The 18753-nt window shown below is 44.0% G+C and overlaps 1 protein-coding gene across 1 annotated transcript in view; it reads left to right on the top strand.

The window, feature by feature from the left end:
* KIF26B (kinesin family member 26B) overlaps positions 1-18753 on the top strand; it is a 579476-nt gene that overhangs the window by 268078 nt on the left and 292645 nt on the right. The window contains exon 4 of the mRNA XM_030812564.1: positions 7175-7341. Within this exon, the coding sequence (XP_030668424.1) occupies positions 7175-7341 (167 nt within the window). The remainder of the gene's footprint in view (positions 1-7174; positions 7342-18753) is intronic.

Here is an 18753-nt window from a genome sequence, read left to right as displayed (position 1 = left end):
TTTTTTTCTTGTAAATTTGTTTGAGTTCATTATAGATTCTGGATATTAGCCCTTTGTCAGATGAGTAGGTTGCAAAAATTTTCTCCCATTCTGTAGGTTGCCTGTTCATTCTGATGATAGTTTCTTTTGCTGTGCAGAAGCTCTTTAGTTTAATGAGATCCCATTTGTCGATTTTGGCTTTTGTTGCCATTGCTTTTGGTGTTTTAGATATGAAGTCCTTGCCCACGCCTATGTCCTGAATGGTATTGCCTAGGTTTTCTTGTAGGATTTTAATGGTTTTAGGTCTAACATATAAGTCTTTAATCCATCTTGAATTAATTTTTGTATAAGGTGTAAGGAAGGGATCCAGTTGCAGCTTTCTACATATGGCTAGCCAGTTTTCCCAGCACCATTTATTAAATAGGGAATCCTTTCCCCATTTCTTGTTTTTGTCAGGTTTGTCAAAGATCAGATAGTTGTAGCTATGCGGCATCATTTCTGAGGGCTCTGTTCTGTTCCATTGATCTATGTCTCTGTTGTGGTACCAGTACCATGCTGTTTTGGTTACTGTAGCCTTGTAGTATAGTTTAAAGTCAGGTAGCGTGATGCCTCCAGCTTTGTTCTTTTGGCTTAGGATTGACTTGGCGATGCGGGCTCTTTTTTGGTTCCATTTGAACTTTAAAGTAGTTTTTTCCAATTCTGTGAAGAAAGTCATTGGTAGCTTGATGGGGATGGCATTGAATCTATAAATTACCTTGGGCAGTATGGCCATTTTCACGATATTGATTCTTCCAACCCATGAGCATGGAATGTTCTTCCATTTGTTTGTATCCTCTTTTATTTCATTGAGCAGTGGTTTGTAGTTCTCCTTGAAGAGGTCCTTCACATCCCTTGTAAGTTGGATTCCTAGGTATTTTATTCTCTTTGAAGCAATTGTGAATGGGAGTTCACTCATGATTTGGCTCTCTGTTTGTCTGTTATTGGTGTACAAGAATGCTTGTGATTTTTGTACATTAATTTTGTATCCTGAGACTTCGCTGAAGTTGCTAATCAGCTTAAGGAGATTTTGGGCTGAGACAATGGGGTTTTCTAGATATACAATCATGTCATCTGCAAACAGGGACAATTTGACTTCCTCTTTTCCTAATTGAATACCTTTTATTTCCTTCTCCTGCCTGATTGCTCTGGCCAGAACTTCCAGCACTGTGTTGAACAGGAGCGGTGAGAGAGGGCATCCCTGTCTTGTGCCAGTTTTCAGAGGGAATGCTTCCAGTTTTTGCCCATTCAGTATGATATTGGCTGTGGGTTTGTCGTAGATAGCTCTTATTATTTTGAGATACGTCCCATCAATACCTAATTTATTGAGAGTTTTTAGCATGAAGGGTTGTTGAATTTTGTCAAAGGCCTTTTCTGCATCTATTGAGATAATCATGTGGTTTTTGTCTTTGGTTCTGTTTATATGTTGGATTACATTTATTGATTTGCGTATGTTGAACCAGCCTTGCATCCCAGGGATGAAGCCCACTTGATCATGGTGGATAAGCTTTTTGATGTGCTGCTGGATTCGGTTTGCCAGTATTTTATTGAGGATTTTTGCATCAATGTTCATCAAGGATATTGGTCTGAAATTCTCTTTTTTGGTTATGTCTCTGCCAGGTTTTGGTATCAGGATGATGCTGGCTTCATAAAATGTGTTAGGGAGGATTCCCTCTTTTTCTATCGATTGGAATAGTTTCAGAAGGAATGGTACCAGTTCCTCCTTGTACCTCTGGTAGAATTCGGCTGTGAATCCATCAGGTCCTGGACTCTTTTTGGTTGGTAAGCTATTGATTATTGCCACAATTTCAGAACCTGTTATTGGTCTATTCAGAGATTCAACTTCTTCCTGGTTTAGTCTTGGGAGGGTGTATTTGTCGAGGAATTTATCCATTTCTTCTAGATTTTCTAGTTTATTTGCATAGAGGTGTTTGTAGTATTCTCTGATGGTAGATTGTATTTCTGTGGGATCAGTGGTGATATCCCCTTTTTCGTTTTTTATTGCATCTATTTGATTCTTCTCTCTTTTCTTCTTTATTAGTCTTGCTAGCGGTCCATCAATTTTGTTGATCTTTTCAAAAAACCAGCTCCTGGATTCATTAATTTTTTGAAGGGTTTTTTGTGTCTCTATTTCCTTCAGTTCTGCTCTGATTTTAGTTATTTCTAGCCTTCTGCTAGCTTTTGAATGTGTTTGCTCTTGCTTTTCTAGTTCTTTTAATTGTGATGTTAGGGAGTCAATTTTGGATCTTTCCTGCTTTCTCTTGTGGGCATTTAGTGCTATAAATTTCCCTCTACACACTGCTTTGAATGTGTCCCAGAGATTCTGGTATGTTGTGTCTTTGTTCTCGTTGGTTTCAAAGAACATCTTTATTTCTGCCTTCATTTCATTATGTACCCAATAGTCATTCAGGAGCAGGTTGTTCAGTTTCCATGTAGTAGAGCGGTTTTGAGTGAGTTTCTTAATCCTGAGATCTAGTTTGATTGCACTGTGGTCTGAGAGACAGTTTGTTATAATTTCTGTTCTTTTACATTTGCTGAGGAGAGCTTTACTTCCAACTATGTGGTCAATTTTGGAATAGGTGTGGTGTGGTGCTGAAAAAAATGTATATTCTGTTGACTTGGGGTGGAGAGTTCTATAGATGTCTATTAGGTCCACTTTATGTCGAGCTGAGTTCAATTCCTGGATATCCTTGTTAACTTTCTGTCTCGTTGATCTGTCTAATGCTGACAGTGGGGTGTTAAAATCTCCCATTATTATTGTGTGGGAGTTTAAGTCCCTTAGTAGGTCACTCAGGACTTGCTTTATGAATCTGGGTGCTCCTGTGTTGGGTGCATATATATTTAGGATAGTTAGCTCTTCTTGATGAATTGATCCCTTTACCATTATGTAATGGCCTTCTTTGTCTCTTTTGATCTTTGTTGGTTTAAAGTCTATTTTATCAGAGACTAGGATTGCAACCCCTGCCTTTTTTTGTTTTCCAGTTGCTTGATAGATCTTCCTCCATCCCTTTATTTTGAGTCTATGTGTGTCTCTGCACGTGAGATGGGTTTCCTGAATACAGCACACTGATGGGTCCTGACTCCTTATCCAGTTTGCCAGTCTGTGTCTTTTGATTGGAGCATTTAGCCCATTTACATTTAACGTTAATATTGTTATGTGTGAATCTGATCCTGTCATTATGATGTTAGTTGGTTATTTTGCTCGTTAGTTGCTATAGTTTCTTCCTAGTCTCGATGGTCTTTACAATTTGGCATGTTTTTGCAGTGGCTGGTACCGGTTGTTCCTTTCCATGTTTAGTGCTTCCTTCAGGAGCTCTTTTAGGGCAGGCCTGGTGGTGACAAAATCACTCAGCGTTTGCTTGTCTGTAAAGTGTTTTATTTGTCCTTCACTTATGAAGCTTAGTTTGGCGGGATAGGAGATTCTGGGTTGAAAATTCTTTTCTTTAAGAATGTTGAATATCGGCCCCCACTCTCTTCTGGCTTGTAGAGTTTCTGCTGAGAGATCAGCTGTTAGTCTGATGGGCTTCCCTTTGTGGGTAACCCGACCTTTCTCTCTGGCTGCCCTTAATATTTTTTCTTTCATTTCAACTTTGGTGAATCTGACAATAATGTGTCTTGGAGTTGCCCTTCTCGAGGAGTATCTTTGTGGCGTTCTCTGTATTTCCTGAATCTGAATGCTGGCCTGCCTTGCTAGATTGGGGAAGTTCTCCTGGATAATATCTTGCAGAGTGTTTTCCAACTTGGTTCCATTCTCCCCATCATTTTCAGGTACACCAATCAGACGTAGGTTTGGTCTTTTCACATAGTCCCAAATTTCTTGGAGGCTTTGTTCATTTCTTTTTATCCTTTTTTCTCTAAACTTCCCTTCTCTCTTCATTTCATTCATTTCATCTTCCATCAGCGATACCCTTTCTTCCAGTTCATCACATCTGCTACTGAGGCTTCTGCAATCTTCGCGTAGTTCTCGAAACTTGGCTTTCAGCTCCATCGGCTCCTTGAAGCCCTTCTCTCCATTGGTTATTCTAGTTATCCATTCTTCTAATTTTTTTTCAAAGTTTTTAACTTCTTTGCTGTTGTTTTGAATTTCCTCTCGTAGCTCAGAGTAGTTTGATCGTCTGAAGCCTTCTTCTCTCAACTCATCAAAGTCATCCTCCATCCAGCTTTGTTCCGTTGCTGGTGAGGAACTGCGTTCCTTTGGAGGAGGAGAGGTGCTCTGTTTTTTAGAGTTTCCAGTTTTTTTGGTCTGTTTTTTCCCCATCTTTGTGGTTTTATCTACTTTTTGTCTTTGATGATGGTGATGTACAGATGGGTTTTTGGTGTGGATGTCCTTTCTGTTTGTTAGTTTTCCTTCTACCAGACAGGACCCTCAGCTGCAGGTCTGTTGGAGTTTACTAGAGGTGCACTCCAGACCCTGTTTGGCTGGGTGTCAGCAGCGGTGGCTGCAGAACAGCGGATTTTCGTGAGACCACAATTTCAGCTGTCTGATAGTTCCTCTGAAAGTTTTGTCTCAGAGAAATACCGGGTTGAATGAGGTGTCAGTCTGTCCCTACTGGGGGATGCCTCCCAGTTAGGCTGCTCAGGGGTGAGGGACCCACTTTAGGAGGCAGTCTACCTGTTCTCAGATCTCCAGCTGCGTGCTGGGAGAACCACTACTCTCTTCAAAGCTGTCAGTCAGACAGGGACATTTAAGTCTGTGGAAGTTCTTGCAGAGTTTTTGTTTGTCTGTGCCCTGCCCCCAGAGGTGGAGCCTACAGAGGTAGGCAGGCCTCCTTGAGCTGTGGTGGGCTCCACCCAGTTCGAGCTTCCTGGCTGCTTTGTTTACCTAAGCAAGCCTGGGCAATGGCGGGCGCCCCTCCCCCAGCCTCGCTGCCGCCTTGCAGCTTGATCTCAGACTGCTGTGCTAGCAATTAGCGAGACTCCGTGGGCATAGGACCCTCCGAGCCAGGTGCGGGACACAATCTCCTAGTGTGCCATTTTCCAGGCCCGTTAGAAAAGCGCAGTATTAGGATGGGACTGACCCGATATTCCAGGTGCCGTCTGCTTCCCCTTTCTTTGACTAGGAAAGGGAACTCCCTGACCCCTTGCACTTCCCGAGTGAGTCAATGCCTCGCCCTGCTTCGGCTCGCGCACAGTGCGCTTCACCGACTGTCCTGCACCCACTGTTAGGCACTCCCTAGTGAGATGAAACCGGTACCTCAAGCAGAAATGCAGAAATCACCTGTCTTCTGTGTCGCTGGGGCTGGGAGCTGGAGACCGGAGCTGTTCCTATTCGGCCATCTTGGCTCCACCAGTTTAGAAGAGCAGGTTGCTCACATCCCTTCTGGACCAGATGTGGGAATCTGGACCCACCCAGAAAGCTGTGCCTCTGTGTCAGGCATCCTGCCATTCACCACACACGTTCCAGCGGCTTCTTTCTGGCTTTGCAGGGCACCTGCAGGACAGTTTGTGCATAAGGAATCCCTTCCTTCCAAATTTTAGATGAGAAATACGGTAATGAAAGGAAATAACCCAGGCAGGGTGGCTTGTTTCACATGTCACTGTGTGTCAAAATCAGATGTATGTCTTAGATTCTTGGGGGAAAAAAAAGCTGTCGCATGAATTTGGGGGTTTTGTTTTGTCTTTGGACATGGTCCGGGAGGCATGATGCGTCCCCTGGAGCTTCATCGATACTATTGAGTGGGGACGACGGTGTGCATCGTCAGGTCCTCAGCTTTCCAGCTGTTTCAGCTGCGCCCTCCAGGCTGCCCCGTTCCGCGGGGACAGTAGCAGCCAGTGGAATGGAGCCCGCACCCCACAGCAGCAAAGGAAGCCCGAGGAGAGGCTCTGCGGGCTGTCTGCTCAGTCAGCAGGAATGTCCTGTTGGCCAGCAGCTGCCTTTGCAGCCTCCTCTCCAGTTTCTCTCACTTGGGTCAAGTTTCCTTACACTGCGTTGAATGAATGAGAATAAGAAAGTGTGTGTTGGCAGAATTTCCGTTGAATAATGCCAAGGCTTTCCAAGTAAGAGCATGAATTTAAGCGGAGCAAAGTTCCCAGTCAATGGGACTCAGAGTAATGGCTATTCTGCTAATAATGAAAAGTACAAATGTTTTTACTTTTAAAGGTTCACAAATGGGCTGCTCTTAGGGCTCACTGGCCTATTCAGTTACAAAGTGGAAACTGTTCCGGATCTTTGCTTTATTGCACTTGTATTTAGTAGGTGATTGGAAACGTTTTCCACTTAGCGTTTAAGGGTTTGAATAGACTGGTGACTTTTTTCCAACTAAAGTTTCCTCTTTTTTAAAAAACTAACATTTTTCTTTTTTTGCAAGTAGACTGAAGATTTCAAGTAACAGGTTTTCCCAATACTTAAACTCTGCCTGCATAATTATTATATTTGCCGTGGGGATTAGCACTTTTCAAAAGTTTATTTCTACACAAGATCCTTGTTTTGCCCCTAAGTTTGATTCTTCACAGCTTATTATGTAGATTTAGGCAAAATGGACTGAGCCCCATCCACTAGAACTTCCATTATAAAGGCAGTCATTTCAAATAAAACAGAAGCCTTTTATCTTAATGAACCAGCAGTTCATTAAGTCTGTTGAAATGATCTGAACTGTTCAAAAAAATTGGTAATTCATTGTGGCTATATTTATTTTTATTAATTTCTCTATGTTGCCTGTTTTATTGACTTTCCACAGCAAACCACCACAACCAAATACTGTTGTATTTTGATTCCTTATGTTCTTTATTAGCAGGCTTACTTCTCCCTTAATAAAACTATGCCTTTGCCCCACTGCTCCATTTCAGAGCATTCGGGGCTATTCCTGGTAAGAAGCCAGCATTAGTTAGTGTTACTGTTCTGGTCTTGGGCTGCAAAGAGTGCATGGATAATGGTTCATGTTTTCCCCTCCAAATGGCGGGAAGACACAGACATAATGGAAACTTACAATGTCAGGGGATAATTTTATACCATTATTTTTAATGAAAACGGGGAAGTATCCCAGCGAAAATGCTGGAAAATAGCCTTCTAGTAGCCCTAAGCATCCACGTGTAACTGAATGCAGGTGGGATAGAAACCTGTTCCCTCTTGCCTCCCTCCCCCAAATAGAGAGATGCTGTCAGGGGTCAGGAAGTGCAGTGAGCCACAGGTAATGAGCTCCGTATCCATCTTCTTTGTCAGATCTCCCAGCTGATGACAGAGAGTGGCCGGGAGGGACTGACAGAAGCAGTGCTGAACCGCTACAATGCAGACAAGCCTTCCGCCTGCAGCGTCCCAGCCTCGCAGGGCTCCTGCGTGGCCAGCGAGACTTCCACAGGCACGTCGGTGGCTGCCTCCTTCTTTGCACGGTAAGAGAACTGTTCAGATGCTTGGCTCTTTCCGATGAGCCCACCTGGTTAGCCCCTCACATGGACTAGCTCAGCCGAAACACTAGAAAGAGTTTGGGGCCAATCTGTGATGTCATTCATTAAGACAGAGTTTCTCAGCCATCGCACTGTGACCTCTTGGGCCAGCTAACTGTGGTGGGGACTGTCCTGCGTGTTATAGGATGGGCTGCAGCATCCTTGGCCTGTACCCCTCGATGTGTGCCCTCAGTACCCTCCTCGAGTTGTGACTACCAAAAATGTCTGCAGACATTGTGAGAAGCCCCAGGGTTAAGAGCCGCTGCTCTCTTGATGTGTAGCTCTAAAGATGTTCTTCTGCAGCGTCAGGACTTTGTAGAGGCATCCCTCTGGTGGGTGTTTCCAGATTTATCTTCTCATTACAGAAATTGAACTGCTTAAAAGCTATTAAATAGATGGCAGGGTTTTTTTCCCCCCACTTCTTGACAGATTAGCCAGAGTGTTATCAAATACTATCCAGCTAATCTTGGGAACTTTAAAAATACAAGAAACAAAAAAGAAAGGTATTTCAACAATGTTTTCTGCCTAATTTTAGCAACATGGCAGAGACAGGGCGGGAGACGAAGGACAGCTGAGCAGGAAAGGGCGTCAGGGATTGTCTGGTTCCATCTCCTTATTTATGAATGAGGAAACTGAGGACCGGGAAGGTTCAACTAGGAGTGAGTTTATAGCACAGCCAGAAATAGAAACCGGATTCCTCTACGTTTTTCTGTATAACTCGTGTTTTAATTTAATGCTTAGAACTGAACCTTAGAAAACTTTCTCTGCCTAAGACTTGCAAGCTCCTGAGTAAACAGGACATAGAATATATACAATAGCATCAGATATGAAATCACAAGACCCTTTGGGTTCAAATTGCAGTTCTGCCTCAGTTTCTTCATCTATAAAATGAGGATAATACCTACTCTGCAGGGTCACTCCGAAGACTAAAATAAGATGATGAGAAATTATAAAGCACTGTAGAAATGGTTGCTACTATGTCAGTAAGAAGGAATGTTGTGTGGCTTTGCTGGTTATCTTTATGAATGGTAACATCCAGAACACAAATATGGGGAAGGGGCTCTGATTAGGACAGCGGCAAGGCAGAGGAGGACAGAGGGCTAAGACCCTGGATGATGGGACCCTAAAGGCAGCACATAGGGCTTGTTGGAAGACTGGCTTTGAGGGTCTTCATTGTATTTTGGTGCTGTGTTTATTGTCCTATGAACACTTGGGACAACTTGAATGTGTGGGAAGTAACAGGAACTATGTATAGGCTGGCCACCCAACAATGGGGACCATTGTGTTAGCCCTGTCTGGGCATGAATCTCTGTGTTGTCCCAGACCATTAAGCAGGGAGTCCAAGCTCACTGAGAGGTCATGTCCATGCCGTTTAGGGAGAGAATAAAGACAGGGAACAGTTATGAGGAAATGTCACAAGCACAGAAGCTCCTAGGAGGTTATTAGAACATGTCCAAAGGAGGCTAAGAAGCCATGGCATGGCAGGTTCAGTTTGGAGAAGAGAAGGACTCTGGGGTACATCATGGATGCTGTCAGCTATCTCTCAGGCTATCGTATAAATGGAGACTTGGTTCGTTCTGTAGAGCAACCAGGTATGTAGGCAGAGGCTAAATAACGACGGAGGAGATGGACCTCCTAGCTCAGAATGAAGAACTTGCAATTCCGATGGCTTCAGCAGAGAGTGAGATTTGTGTCCCTAAGGGAGATCAAAGTTATGTTGATTAATTACCTGGCCTTGATCCTAGAGGGAACATTCAATGCGCAGATGGGAATTGACTTCTGATGTGCCTTTCTAACCTGAAATTCTTTGAATGTGGAAAGTCTTCCGTTCAGTTCCATCCAGAGAATTTTACAGAAGGTTGACTGACTCACAAAGCAACCCAGAAGAAGATTTGAAGCAGGAAGAGATAAGAGGTGAGGGTTCCCAATGGGCAGAATTTAAGGAGAACATGAGTTCTCCTTAAATTCTTGGTGCAAGGAAAGCAGCAGTGTCTCTGGAGCTGGGGAAAGGATGTGGAAATGAGGGGGGCCTGGGAACCTCATAGTACTGGATAAGGTGTGCCTGAGGCCAGAGGTCAGGATATCAGAGGAGGATTTACGAACACGCAAACACACAGCAGGGAAAGGAATAACAAATCACTAGTGAAAGCCTAGGGTGGAAGGGAGATACTGAGGCAAATCCTAAAATGTATGGGCCAGTGATATCAACAAGGACAGGCTCTGCAGGTGATGCTAGCAGCAAACAAAGACGTGAAACTCATGACTTCAGAACGACAAGGGCTTGCAGTGTGAGCTTTCAAAGAGCTGGAAAGGAACCCTAAGGCTCCCCAAATCTTTACTGTTACTTTCTGTGCAGTGAACGCTGATAGCACTTGGAGCTTCATGGTATAAGCATTAAAAGTACATGGTTTGTATTCAAAGGGTTTACGATGTATAGTGGGAAAAAAGTACCATGTGAAAAAGAACAATTCTTTCTATAGATTCCCCCCCCTCTTTACTCATTACCATATTTTACCCTGTTATTCTCATCATTATTGATGAGAACTATTATTGGCTGGGCTTTCCCACCTCCCAGTGAGGAAGGCAGCATATTAATAACCCCCCTGTCACTGAGGGGCACCCAAAGCAGAAGTGTGAATGACTGGCTCCAGGCTCATGCTGTCAAGAGGCAGAACCAGGGATGTACCTGACATTTAGATCCCCAGACATCCATGTGATAAGCCAAAACCTGCCCAGCTTATGCTGTCAGACAGTCAACTGAGTTCAAAGAGCCTTTTGGTTTTAGCTGAAGCAAAGCTGTGTAAGGGGATGGTAATAACAGCTTTTGATAAGTGTCTGTCCTCATAGGGGTTTGGGGCAGAGTCAGCTCCTACACCTCCAATCTGTGCTCACCACTTTCAACTCTTCCTGCTTGACTGCAATGGAGGCATAGTCCTCTCAGTCTGCAGGGCCCTAGAACTCTCCTATAGCTCCAAGTCAAGACACGAGGGTGGCCTGCTCTCAGGAAGCTGTCCTGGGCTGGGCGTGGTGGCTCACGCCTGTAATCCCAGTACTTTGGGAGACCAAGGTGGATGGATCACTTGAGACCAGGAGTTCAAGACCAGCCTGGCCAACGTGGTGAGACGCCGTCTCTATTAAAAATACAAAAATTAGCTGGGCACGGTGGTGCACGTCTATAATCCCAGCTACTTGGGAGGTTAAGACATGAGAATCACTTGAATTAGGAAGGTGGGGTTTCGGTGAGCCGAGATGGCGCCACTGCACTCCAGCCTGGGCGACAGAGTTGGACTCAGTCTCAAAAAAAAAAAAAGAAAGAAAGAAAGAAGCAGCAGCAGCTGTGCTGGGGGCCATTTCATTTTATATGGGAGGGATGGCATTTGCTAAATTTGTGGCCAATGTGGCTGACGTATATTGAGCACTGAGTGGGCATCACTCACTATGAACTACCTCTTCATATGCAACCCCGCTTCATCTTCACAGTAACCCCCCTTCTCTGTTTTATGGATAAAGAAGATGGTTCCCTGAGTTACTGACCCAGAGCCATATAGCCGGGAGTGGTGGGGTGGGAAATCCATCCTCATTTCCTCTCACTTGAGACCCCATGTTCCTATTCTCTGTGCTAAACAGACACAGGAAGTCACTTTATTATAGGGGTTTTTTTTTTTCACCGTAATCATGAACTGATGATTGCTTATAAAACAGGTTTGAAACTACTAGGCCCTGTAATTTGTTTGAGAAGATGAGTAGAACAACAATAACAAAAACAACAGAAAACCCCCCAATTTGTTGAAGATTTGAAGCAGGAAGAGATAAGAGGTGACACATTTGTTGTTGCTCTTGAAGATTCCTACCTTTACAGAGTGTTTTCCTGTTGACGAAAAATATGTCTATCCTGGGTCTGGAATTTTCTGGATAAATGTTGGTGTTCATCTCCATGTAGCGTCGCTCTCATTCATGCAGATGTCTACTTTTCTCTGTGATATTAACCTTTATTTAAAATGTATTTATTTTTATTTTAAAATCTGTTTTTGAGACAGAATCTCACTTTGTTACCCAGGCTGGAGTGTAGTGACATAATCACAGCTCACTGCAGCCTCAACCTCCCAGGCTCAAGCGATCCTCCCACTTCAGCCTCCTGAGTAGCTGGGACCACAGGAATGCACCGCTGTGCCCAGCTAATTTATTTTTATTTTTTGAAGAGATGGGGTCTCCCTATGTTTGTTGCGCACGCTGGTCTTGAACACCTAGGTTCAAGCAATCCTTCCACCTTGGCCTCCCATAGTGCTGGGATTATAGTCATGAGCCACTGCACCTGGCCTAAAATTTATTCATTTATTTATTTTTGAGATGGAGTCTCACTCACTCTGTTTCCCAGGCTGGAGTGCAGTGGCGCAATCTCAGCTCACTGCAACCTCTGCCTCCCAGGTTCAAGTGATTCTGCCTCAGCCTCCAGAGTGAGATTACAGGTGTGCACCACCACGTCAGCTAATTTTTGTATTTTTAGTAGAGATGGGGTTTCATCATGTTGCCCAGGCTGGTCTTGAATTCCTGACCTCAAGTGATCCACCTGCCTTGGCCCCCCAAAGTGCTGAGTATTGTTTTGATTGACTAATAAACATTGTATATATTTACGGAGTAAAACATGTTTTGAAATATGTATGTATTGTGGAATTAGCCTTTATTTTTAAATGCTTACTTTCTAGAACTGTGGGTGGAGGTCTGGGTGAACCTTGTTACATTTCAAATTCAACGCCTATAAAATAAGAATTTCAGTTTTGAATAAGCAGTGTGTGGTCTGTGCTGGTCCACACACGGTTACTGGTCTGTGATAAGTATAGAAATTGAGAGGAAGCGTTTAGAAACATCTGCTGATGGAATAATTTTCTGTCTGTTGAATCTAAGAATAAAAAATCGGGGCTTGCATTTTGTGTGTAACTAGAAGTAAAAGAAAAAGTTGGTCCTTCACCCAGATAGTTTGAGATGCACTGCTATAGAGAACGATGGAGCATGAAGCACCTGTTCTGTGCTTTACTTCCTCTCATGATTGTCTTTAAACAGTCAGCATCTTAGTAGCTGTCTTTGCTTCAGAATTTCAGTACCTCCTTTTTTTATTTTGAGAAAAAACACTGTTTTTGGAAAAAATAGTAACAGTCACCCAGAAAAGAGATTGAGACAATTGATCATCAAGTTGGTTAACTATTATACACTGGCTTTGAACATCAAGAACATTTCAAACGAGGGACTTTTTTTTTTTTTTTTGCATGATTTTCACATTAATAGAAAATGGTGAAGTAGGGTATGATTAGATTTTCCCAGTTGCTGACGGTTCACTTTGAATAAAGGTTGACTTAATGATGTACTTTACCTTATAAAGTATGGAGTGCATGAAACCCCATAAAAACTCTTGGGTGAAACCCTGGCTTTGTAGGTTGAGGTGGTGGAACCTTCATTTATATTTGAAGAGCAGTTAGTGGATTCTGGATTATGCATAGAATTGAACCCTGAAACAGAAAATGAATCTTTTGGGTGACCTCATATCTTTGCATTGATTTTCTTTCCCAAATAACCATTAAAACTCATGGTTTTTGTTTTTGTTTTTTTGACATGGAATCTCGCTCTGTCGCCCAGGCTGGAGTGCAGTGGTGCCATCTCGGCTCACTACAAGTTCCACCTCCCAGGTTCAAGCGATTCTCCTGGCTCAGCCTCCCGAGTAGCTGGGACTACAGGCGTCCCCCACCATGCCTGGCTAATTTTTGTATTTTTAGTAGAGACATGGTTTCACCGTGTTGGCCAAGATGGTCTCGATCTCCTGACCTCGTGATCCGCCTGTCTCAGCCTCTCAAAGTGCTGGGATTACAGGCGTGAGCCACCGCACGCAGCTGTGTTTTTTTATTCAAGGAGAAAATTAGCTTCTATAGAATTTTCATCTATATTCAGAGCAAGAGTTTGAAAAACGGTGAAAATGGACAAAGATCACATGAGCACAAAGACGCTGTCAAGTTTTGGCAGAGCAGGTGTCGCCAGTTCCACGGCACTGGTGAGCACAGACACTTCCAGTTCTGCCTTCAGACATCACTTCTAAATTATCATATTTTTGGTGTTCAGCTTTTATGTTTAGTTGACAGCCTTTCTACCAAATTCTAATCAAATTTCCAAGTAAAATTATATTAAGGGCATTTTTTATTATCCATGATTTTATTTAAATTTTCCCGTTTTCTTAATGTAAACAAATGCCTTTCCATTCTGTTATCATAGGTTCTGATGACTTCAGATCAGAACTTACTATCTTCAAATCCTTTATTCTGTTTTTTTGCTCATTACTGACTGTCACATTAGTTAGAGCTTCTCCCTCTCTCTTCCCTTTCCTCTCTCTCCCTCCCTCCTCCCTCCCTCCTTCCTCCCTTCCTGTTTTTCCATCTGCTCTGGAAGATTCCTACCTTTACAGAGTGTTTTCCTGTTGACGAAAAAGATGTCTATCCTGGGTCTGGAATGTTCTGGATAAATGTTGGTGTTCATCTCCATGTAGCGTCGCTCTCATTCCTTTCTCTGGGATCCCTGTTGTCTGCTTTCTCTTCCTCACTTGCCAAGCTGTCCCTCACTTTCTCCCGCTGACTCCTCGAACTCCTTGCGGTTGGCCCAAACGCATTCCTTTCTCAGGATGTGATTGCGTTTCTGTCCGTCGCAGTCTCTTGTGCGGAATCTTCCATTATTACCTAAACAGCATTCTTCAGTCCTCTTGAGCATGTCACTGACTGTTGTGTGACTGACTTGACCAGCATCCCCTTGGGTCCAGAGGTTGCCGTGGTGTTAAAACCAAGCCCCGCTCAGGCCCTGGGGTCAGGGTTAGGCTGAGCAGAGAGGACTGACCCCTGGCTCCCAGGCCCTGCCTTCAGGACCACGTGGCTTCTCTTGTTAGTTCCCTGTGGGGCCTGCTCTTCGTGCTGTGTATCCTCATGTGACCATATGGAGAGCTGTTACTGGTCTGATTACCATTATTGCCACACTCTTGCTGACAACCAACTCAGATAGCGCCTTGCTGTGATGGTTTCATCAAATGCTTTTCGTATATAATCTTGTATGGTGAAGGCTTTCTTTAGTCCCCGGTACCTTAACACCTAACAGTGGTACTTGGTTATATGTTTGAAGTTGATGAAGTCAAAGAAGGATGGGAAGGAGCGTGGAACTGTTCCTGCTTCTTTTGTTCTTCTGTCAGGTACAGTTCCCTTTAGGGATGCTCGCTTATTCCCCTTAGAAATACATCAACAATATTACCAGAGAAAGACTATCCTAAACATACCACAGTTGGTCTCAGGTGATCTAGGCGGAGGAAAAATTGAGCTGGGTGTCTGAGATCCAACTCCTAGGCATCAATTGACTATGGAGAGACAGGGCATAAGTTCTGCCTCCAGTTTCACAACTTGGACAGTTAATGTCCAGCACTGTTTCCATTAGGATAGAATGATGTCTTTACAAAAACAAACAGGCCAGGCACAGTGGCTCACACCTGTAATCCCAGCACTTCAGGAGGCCGAGGCAGGCAGGATCACCTGAGGTCGGGAGTTTGAGACCAGCTTGACCAACATGGAGAAACCCCGTCTCTACTAAAAATACAAAATTAGCCGGGCATGGTGGTGCATGCCTGTAATCCCAGCTACTTGGGAGGCTGAGGCAGGAGAATCACTTGAACCCGGGAGGTGGAGGTTGCGGTGAGCCGAGATCACACCAGTGCACTCCAGCCTGGACAACAAGAGCGAAACTCCATCTCCAAACAAACAAACAAAAAACCCTTTTAGGAGCTGATATTGTAGCACTTCACTGTACTATTTTTTTTTTTCCTGTTTCTTGTTTTGTTTTCACTGAAGCATATTTTGCTCACCCTTAGCTCCTTGCACTTGCCAGGGTCCCATGCTGACTTGGTGTCTGTTCTTTTCTCCTTCCCCCAGTGTATCCCCTCATTCTCACATTCCAGCTCTCGGTCCGCCTATCCCAGGACTTCCCATGGAAGCAGGGCTACCATTGAGCTTCCTGTGGGACACTTGTGGTCAGGGCCAACATGCATAATTGTGCCATCTATTCACAGAAACAGGGCGCCCAAATGTAGGAGTGAATGGGGCTTAAATCCAGCCAACGCTGTGCCAGCCTGGTGGAGCCACCTCCTCTGGGGCTCTGTCTATCCTCCTTGGTCGCAGGTAATGTCTGAGCTCATGTTGTCCTGGCCGGCCCTGCCTCCTTCACTGGTGGCCAAGCAGTGTCAGAGCACAGATCTTTGAAGGGCTGAACTGGAAGGCAAATCCCTACCCTCTGGGTTTCTTATTATTTATTTATTTATTTATTCCTGACAGGTCATAGCTTTACTCTGCTTAGAAAATACTCCATTGATTTCTTGGAAGAGAAGGGACTCTCACGCACATATATTGATGAAGTGAATTTTTAGGAATCATAGTTCTATGAATGTGGTTTCACTTTACCTCACCTCATGAAAGAAAAACATTAAGAAGCAACCAAGAGGATATTTAGTGCCATCCGATTTCAAGGGCTCTAGAAAACAGTCTCAGGCATTTGCTGTGTGCAGCTGAACCTCCTTAGTTGCTTATGAGACAGCGAAAACACAGAAGGAAAAGTGGTCGTAATTTAACATCTACACTGTTTTCCCTTGTGCTAAAAACATGCTTAAAACACCTCAAATAGATAAGCCTAAATCCGATATGCAACCCCAGCAAGCCCCAACTGTTCTGTTGTGGGGGGTACAGACTGTAACAGAAGTGGCATTCATGGCTTGGCATACACCACTCCGAGCTGGTGAGCTACGCTAAAGAAAACGACCAGTGTTTGCGGCCCCTTCGCATCTTCTGCTGCAGGGAGTGTGGTCAAATGGAGCATTTTCTGATTAAACAAGTCCTTTGTCTGACTGGCGGCCGGTTGGGGTGTTGGCAATTGGCTCCCACCATCTGGGAATCATTTCCACAGCTTTGCCTAGGTTGAAAAGTCAGTTCATGTCTTGGTGTGAATATCTGAAGGTAAAGCAATTTCAACAAGCCTCAAGAATCCCAGGGGTTCTTGTAAGATACTCTCAGGGTTAAGGATTCTAGTTCTTATCGCACATTTTGCAATTTTTGTTTTAATTGATGCTGTGGTGGGGGCGGGGGTGGGGGTGGGGGGTGGGGGTAGTGGTTAGGGGAGAAGGATATTGAATAAGCAAATAGAAAGCTGGAGAAGCCCAGGCTTGAATTCTCAGCCAGACACTGACATTCTGACTTGAGGCAAGTAACTTAACCTTGCTAAGCTTCCCTTGCTTCTGTTAAATGGAGATCATCATATCTGCTTTATAGGATTATGGAGAGGATTAAATGAAAATGTGATAGTACTGGGTAAACTTCATCTAAATCCTACAGATAATGTGAAGATGGCACATGCTATAAAAAGGATGGAGTTCTGTCCTCAATGAATTCTCAACATTCTCTTTTGAGTAGATGACTTTTCGTTGAGACCTTTACAGGCTTTTTAGGTGGCCCTTTGTTATCTGTCTAATGACTGTCCAGGCCTTCTGTGGCAATTGTAAAGATCTGGTATCACGTCTCTGAGAACAAAAACCACCTACAGAAGGAGTTGAAGAACAATTCGCCCTTAAATCTCACCTATTATGAACTAGATGCCATTGGTGATGGAAAATATCAGTGACCCATACAGAGAGAGAAACCTGCCCTCAAGTAGCTGCATTTTAGCAGAGCTCCAGGTAGGTCACTACTCACCTGTAAATCTTTTGAAGGGGTTTCATTTTTTTGTTGGTTTTTGTTTTGTTTTGTTTTGAGATGCAGTCTCACTCTGTCTCCCAGCCCAGATTGCAGTGGCACGATCTCGGCTCACTGCAATCTCCACCTCCTGGGTTCAAGCAATTCTTCCACCTCAGCCCCCCAAGTAGCTGGGATTACAGGCACCTGCCACCACACCTGGCTAATTTTTGTATTTTTTAGTAGAGATGGGGTTTTGCCATGTTGGCCAGGCTGGTCTTGAACACCTGACCTCAGGTGATCTGCCCGCCTTGGCCTCCCAAAGTGCTGGGATTACAAGCGTGAGCCACTGCGCCTGGCCTTGTTGTTGTTTTATAGCCCTAGAAAAACTGGTCCCAAACAATAAGGAAGAGACTGGAGGGAAAAAAGAAGATGGGGAGGGGCTTTAAGAATTCTGTTCCCATAGAACTTTGTGACTCACTCAAGGGCAGCAAGCTGGAATTGTCATGATACTGACAGTGGACATTAACAAAAACAGTGAATAAAAGTAAAAGGGGAAATGTTCTTTCTTTGTGAATACCCTCATTATCCGAATTGGGGGCTGAAGAGGGAGGATGGGGTGACATGGAGTAGATTCAGAAAGCAGAGTAGAAACGTGTGAACTGAAGGAGAGGACCGATGGATGAGGAGAGGATGCAATTTTATCTAGTATATGTTGCGTAAATTTGTTTCCTGGTCTACACTTCTACCACCACCCTAATACAGTACCTCTATAACGTGCTTCCTTCCTTCAGCACTGACTCATTTAAAAATCATAATGACCAGCCAGGTAGTGCCATGGCTCACAACTTGTAATCCCAGTACTTTGAGAGGCTGAGGTGGGAGGATTGCTTGAGGCCAGGAGTTTAAGACCAGCTTGGGCAACATAGCAAGACCCTGTATCTGGAAAAAATTTTAAAAAGCAGCAAAGTGCAGTGGCACATACCTGTAATCCTAGCTACTTGTGGGGCTGGGGCAGGAGGATCGCTTGAGCCCAGGAGGTTGAGGCTGCAGTGAGCTATGATGTCACCAGGGCACTCCAGCCTAGGCGACAGAGTGAGACCCTTCTCTTAGAAAAAAAAAATAATCATAATAGCCTACATTTTTGAGGATTTCTTATATGCCACACACTATTCTGAGTTCTTGACACACATTTAATCTTCAGAAGCCCCCATGAGTTGGCCGTGTTTTTATCCCATTGCTTAGACGTGGAAACTGAAGCCCAGAGGGAAGAAGTAACTTGACCAAGTTCACACAGCTAGTAGGCAACGCATAGGGATCTGAGCCAGGTGTCTGATTCCAGAGGCCACAAGCCAGAATATAAGCTCAAAATACAAGGTGGGGACATTTGTGTCTTTGTTCTTGGCTGAAGCTCCAGCACCTAAAAGAACACTCAAGAAATGTTTGTTGAATAACTCAATGATGCTCTTAGCCACCATGTTCTCCTGCCTCCAAACTCAAGATGGGTTGCAATGGATAGGGGTCATTAAATAAATAGTCTCAATGCAATGGTCTCAACGTGAGACCAAAGTAGAGAATGGGTACAAAGTGCACCACAGAAGCTATAGGGGGAAGCTTTTGGAACAACTAC

The sequence above is a fragment of the Nomascus leucogenys genome, chromosome 5 (genome assembly GCF_006542625.1).
Source record: "Nomascus leucogenys isolate Asia chromosome 5, Asia_NLE_v1, whole genome shotgun sequence".
In the NCBI taxonomy this organism is placed as follows: Eukaryota; Metazoa; Chordata; class Mammalia; order Primates; family Hylobatidae; genus Nomascus; species Nomascus leucogenys.
The sequence above is the reverse complement of the archived record's forward strand: the minus strand, read 5'-3'. Positions and strand labels throughout refer to the sequence as shown.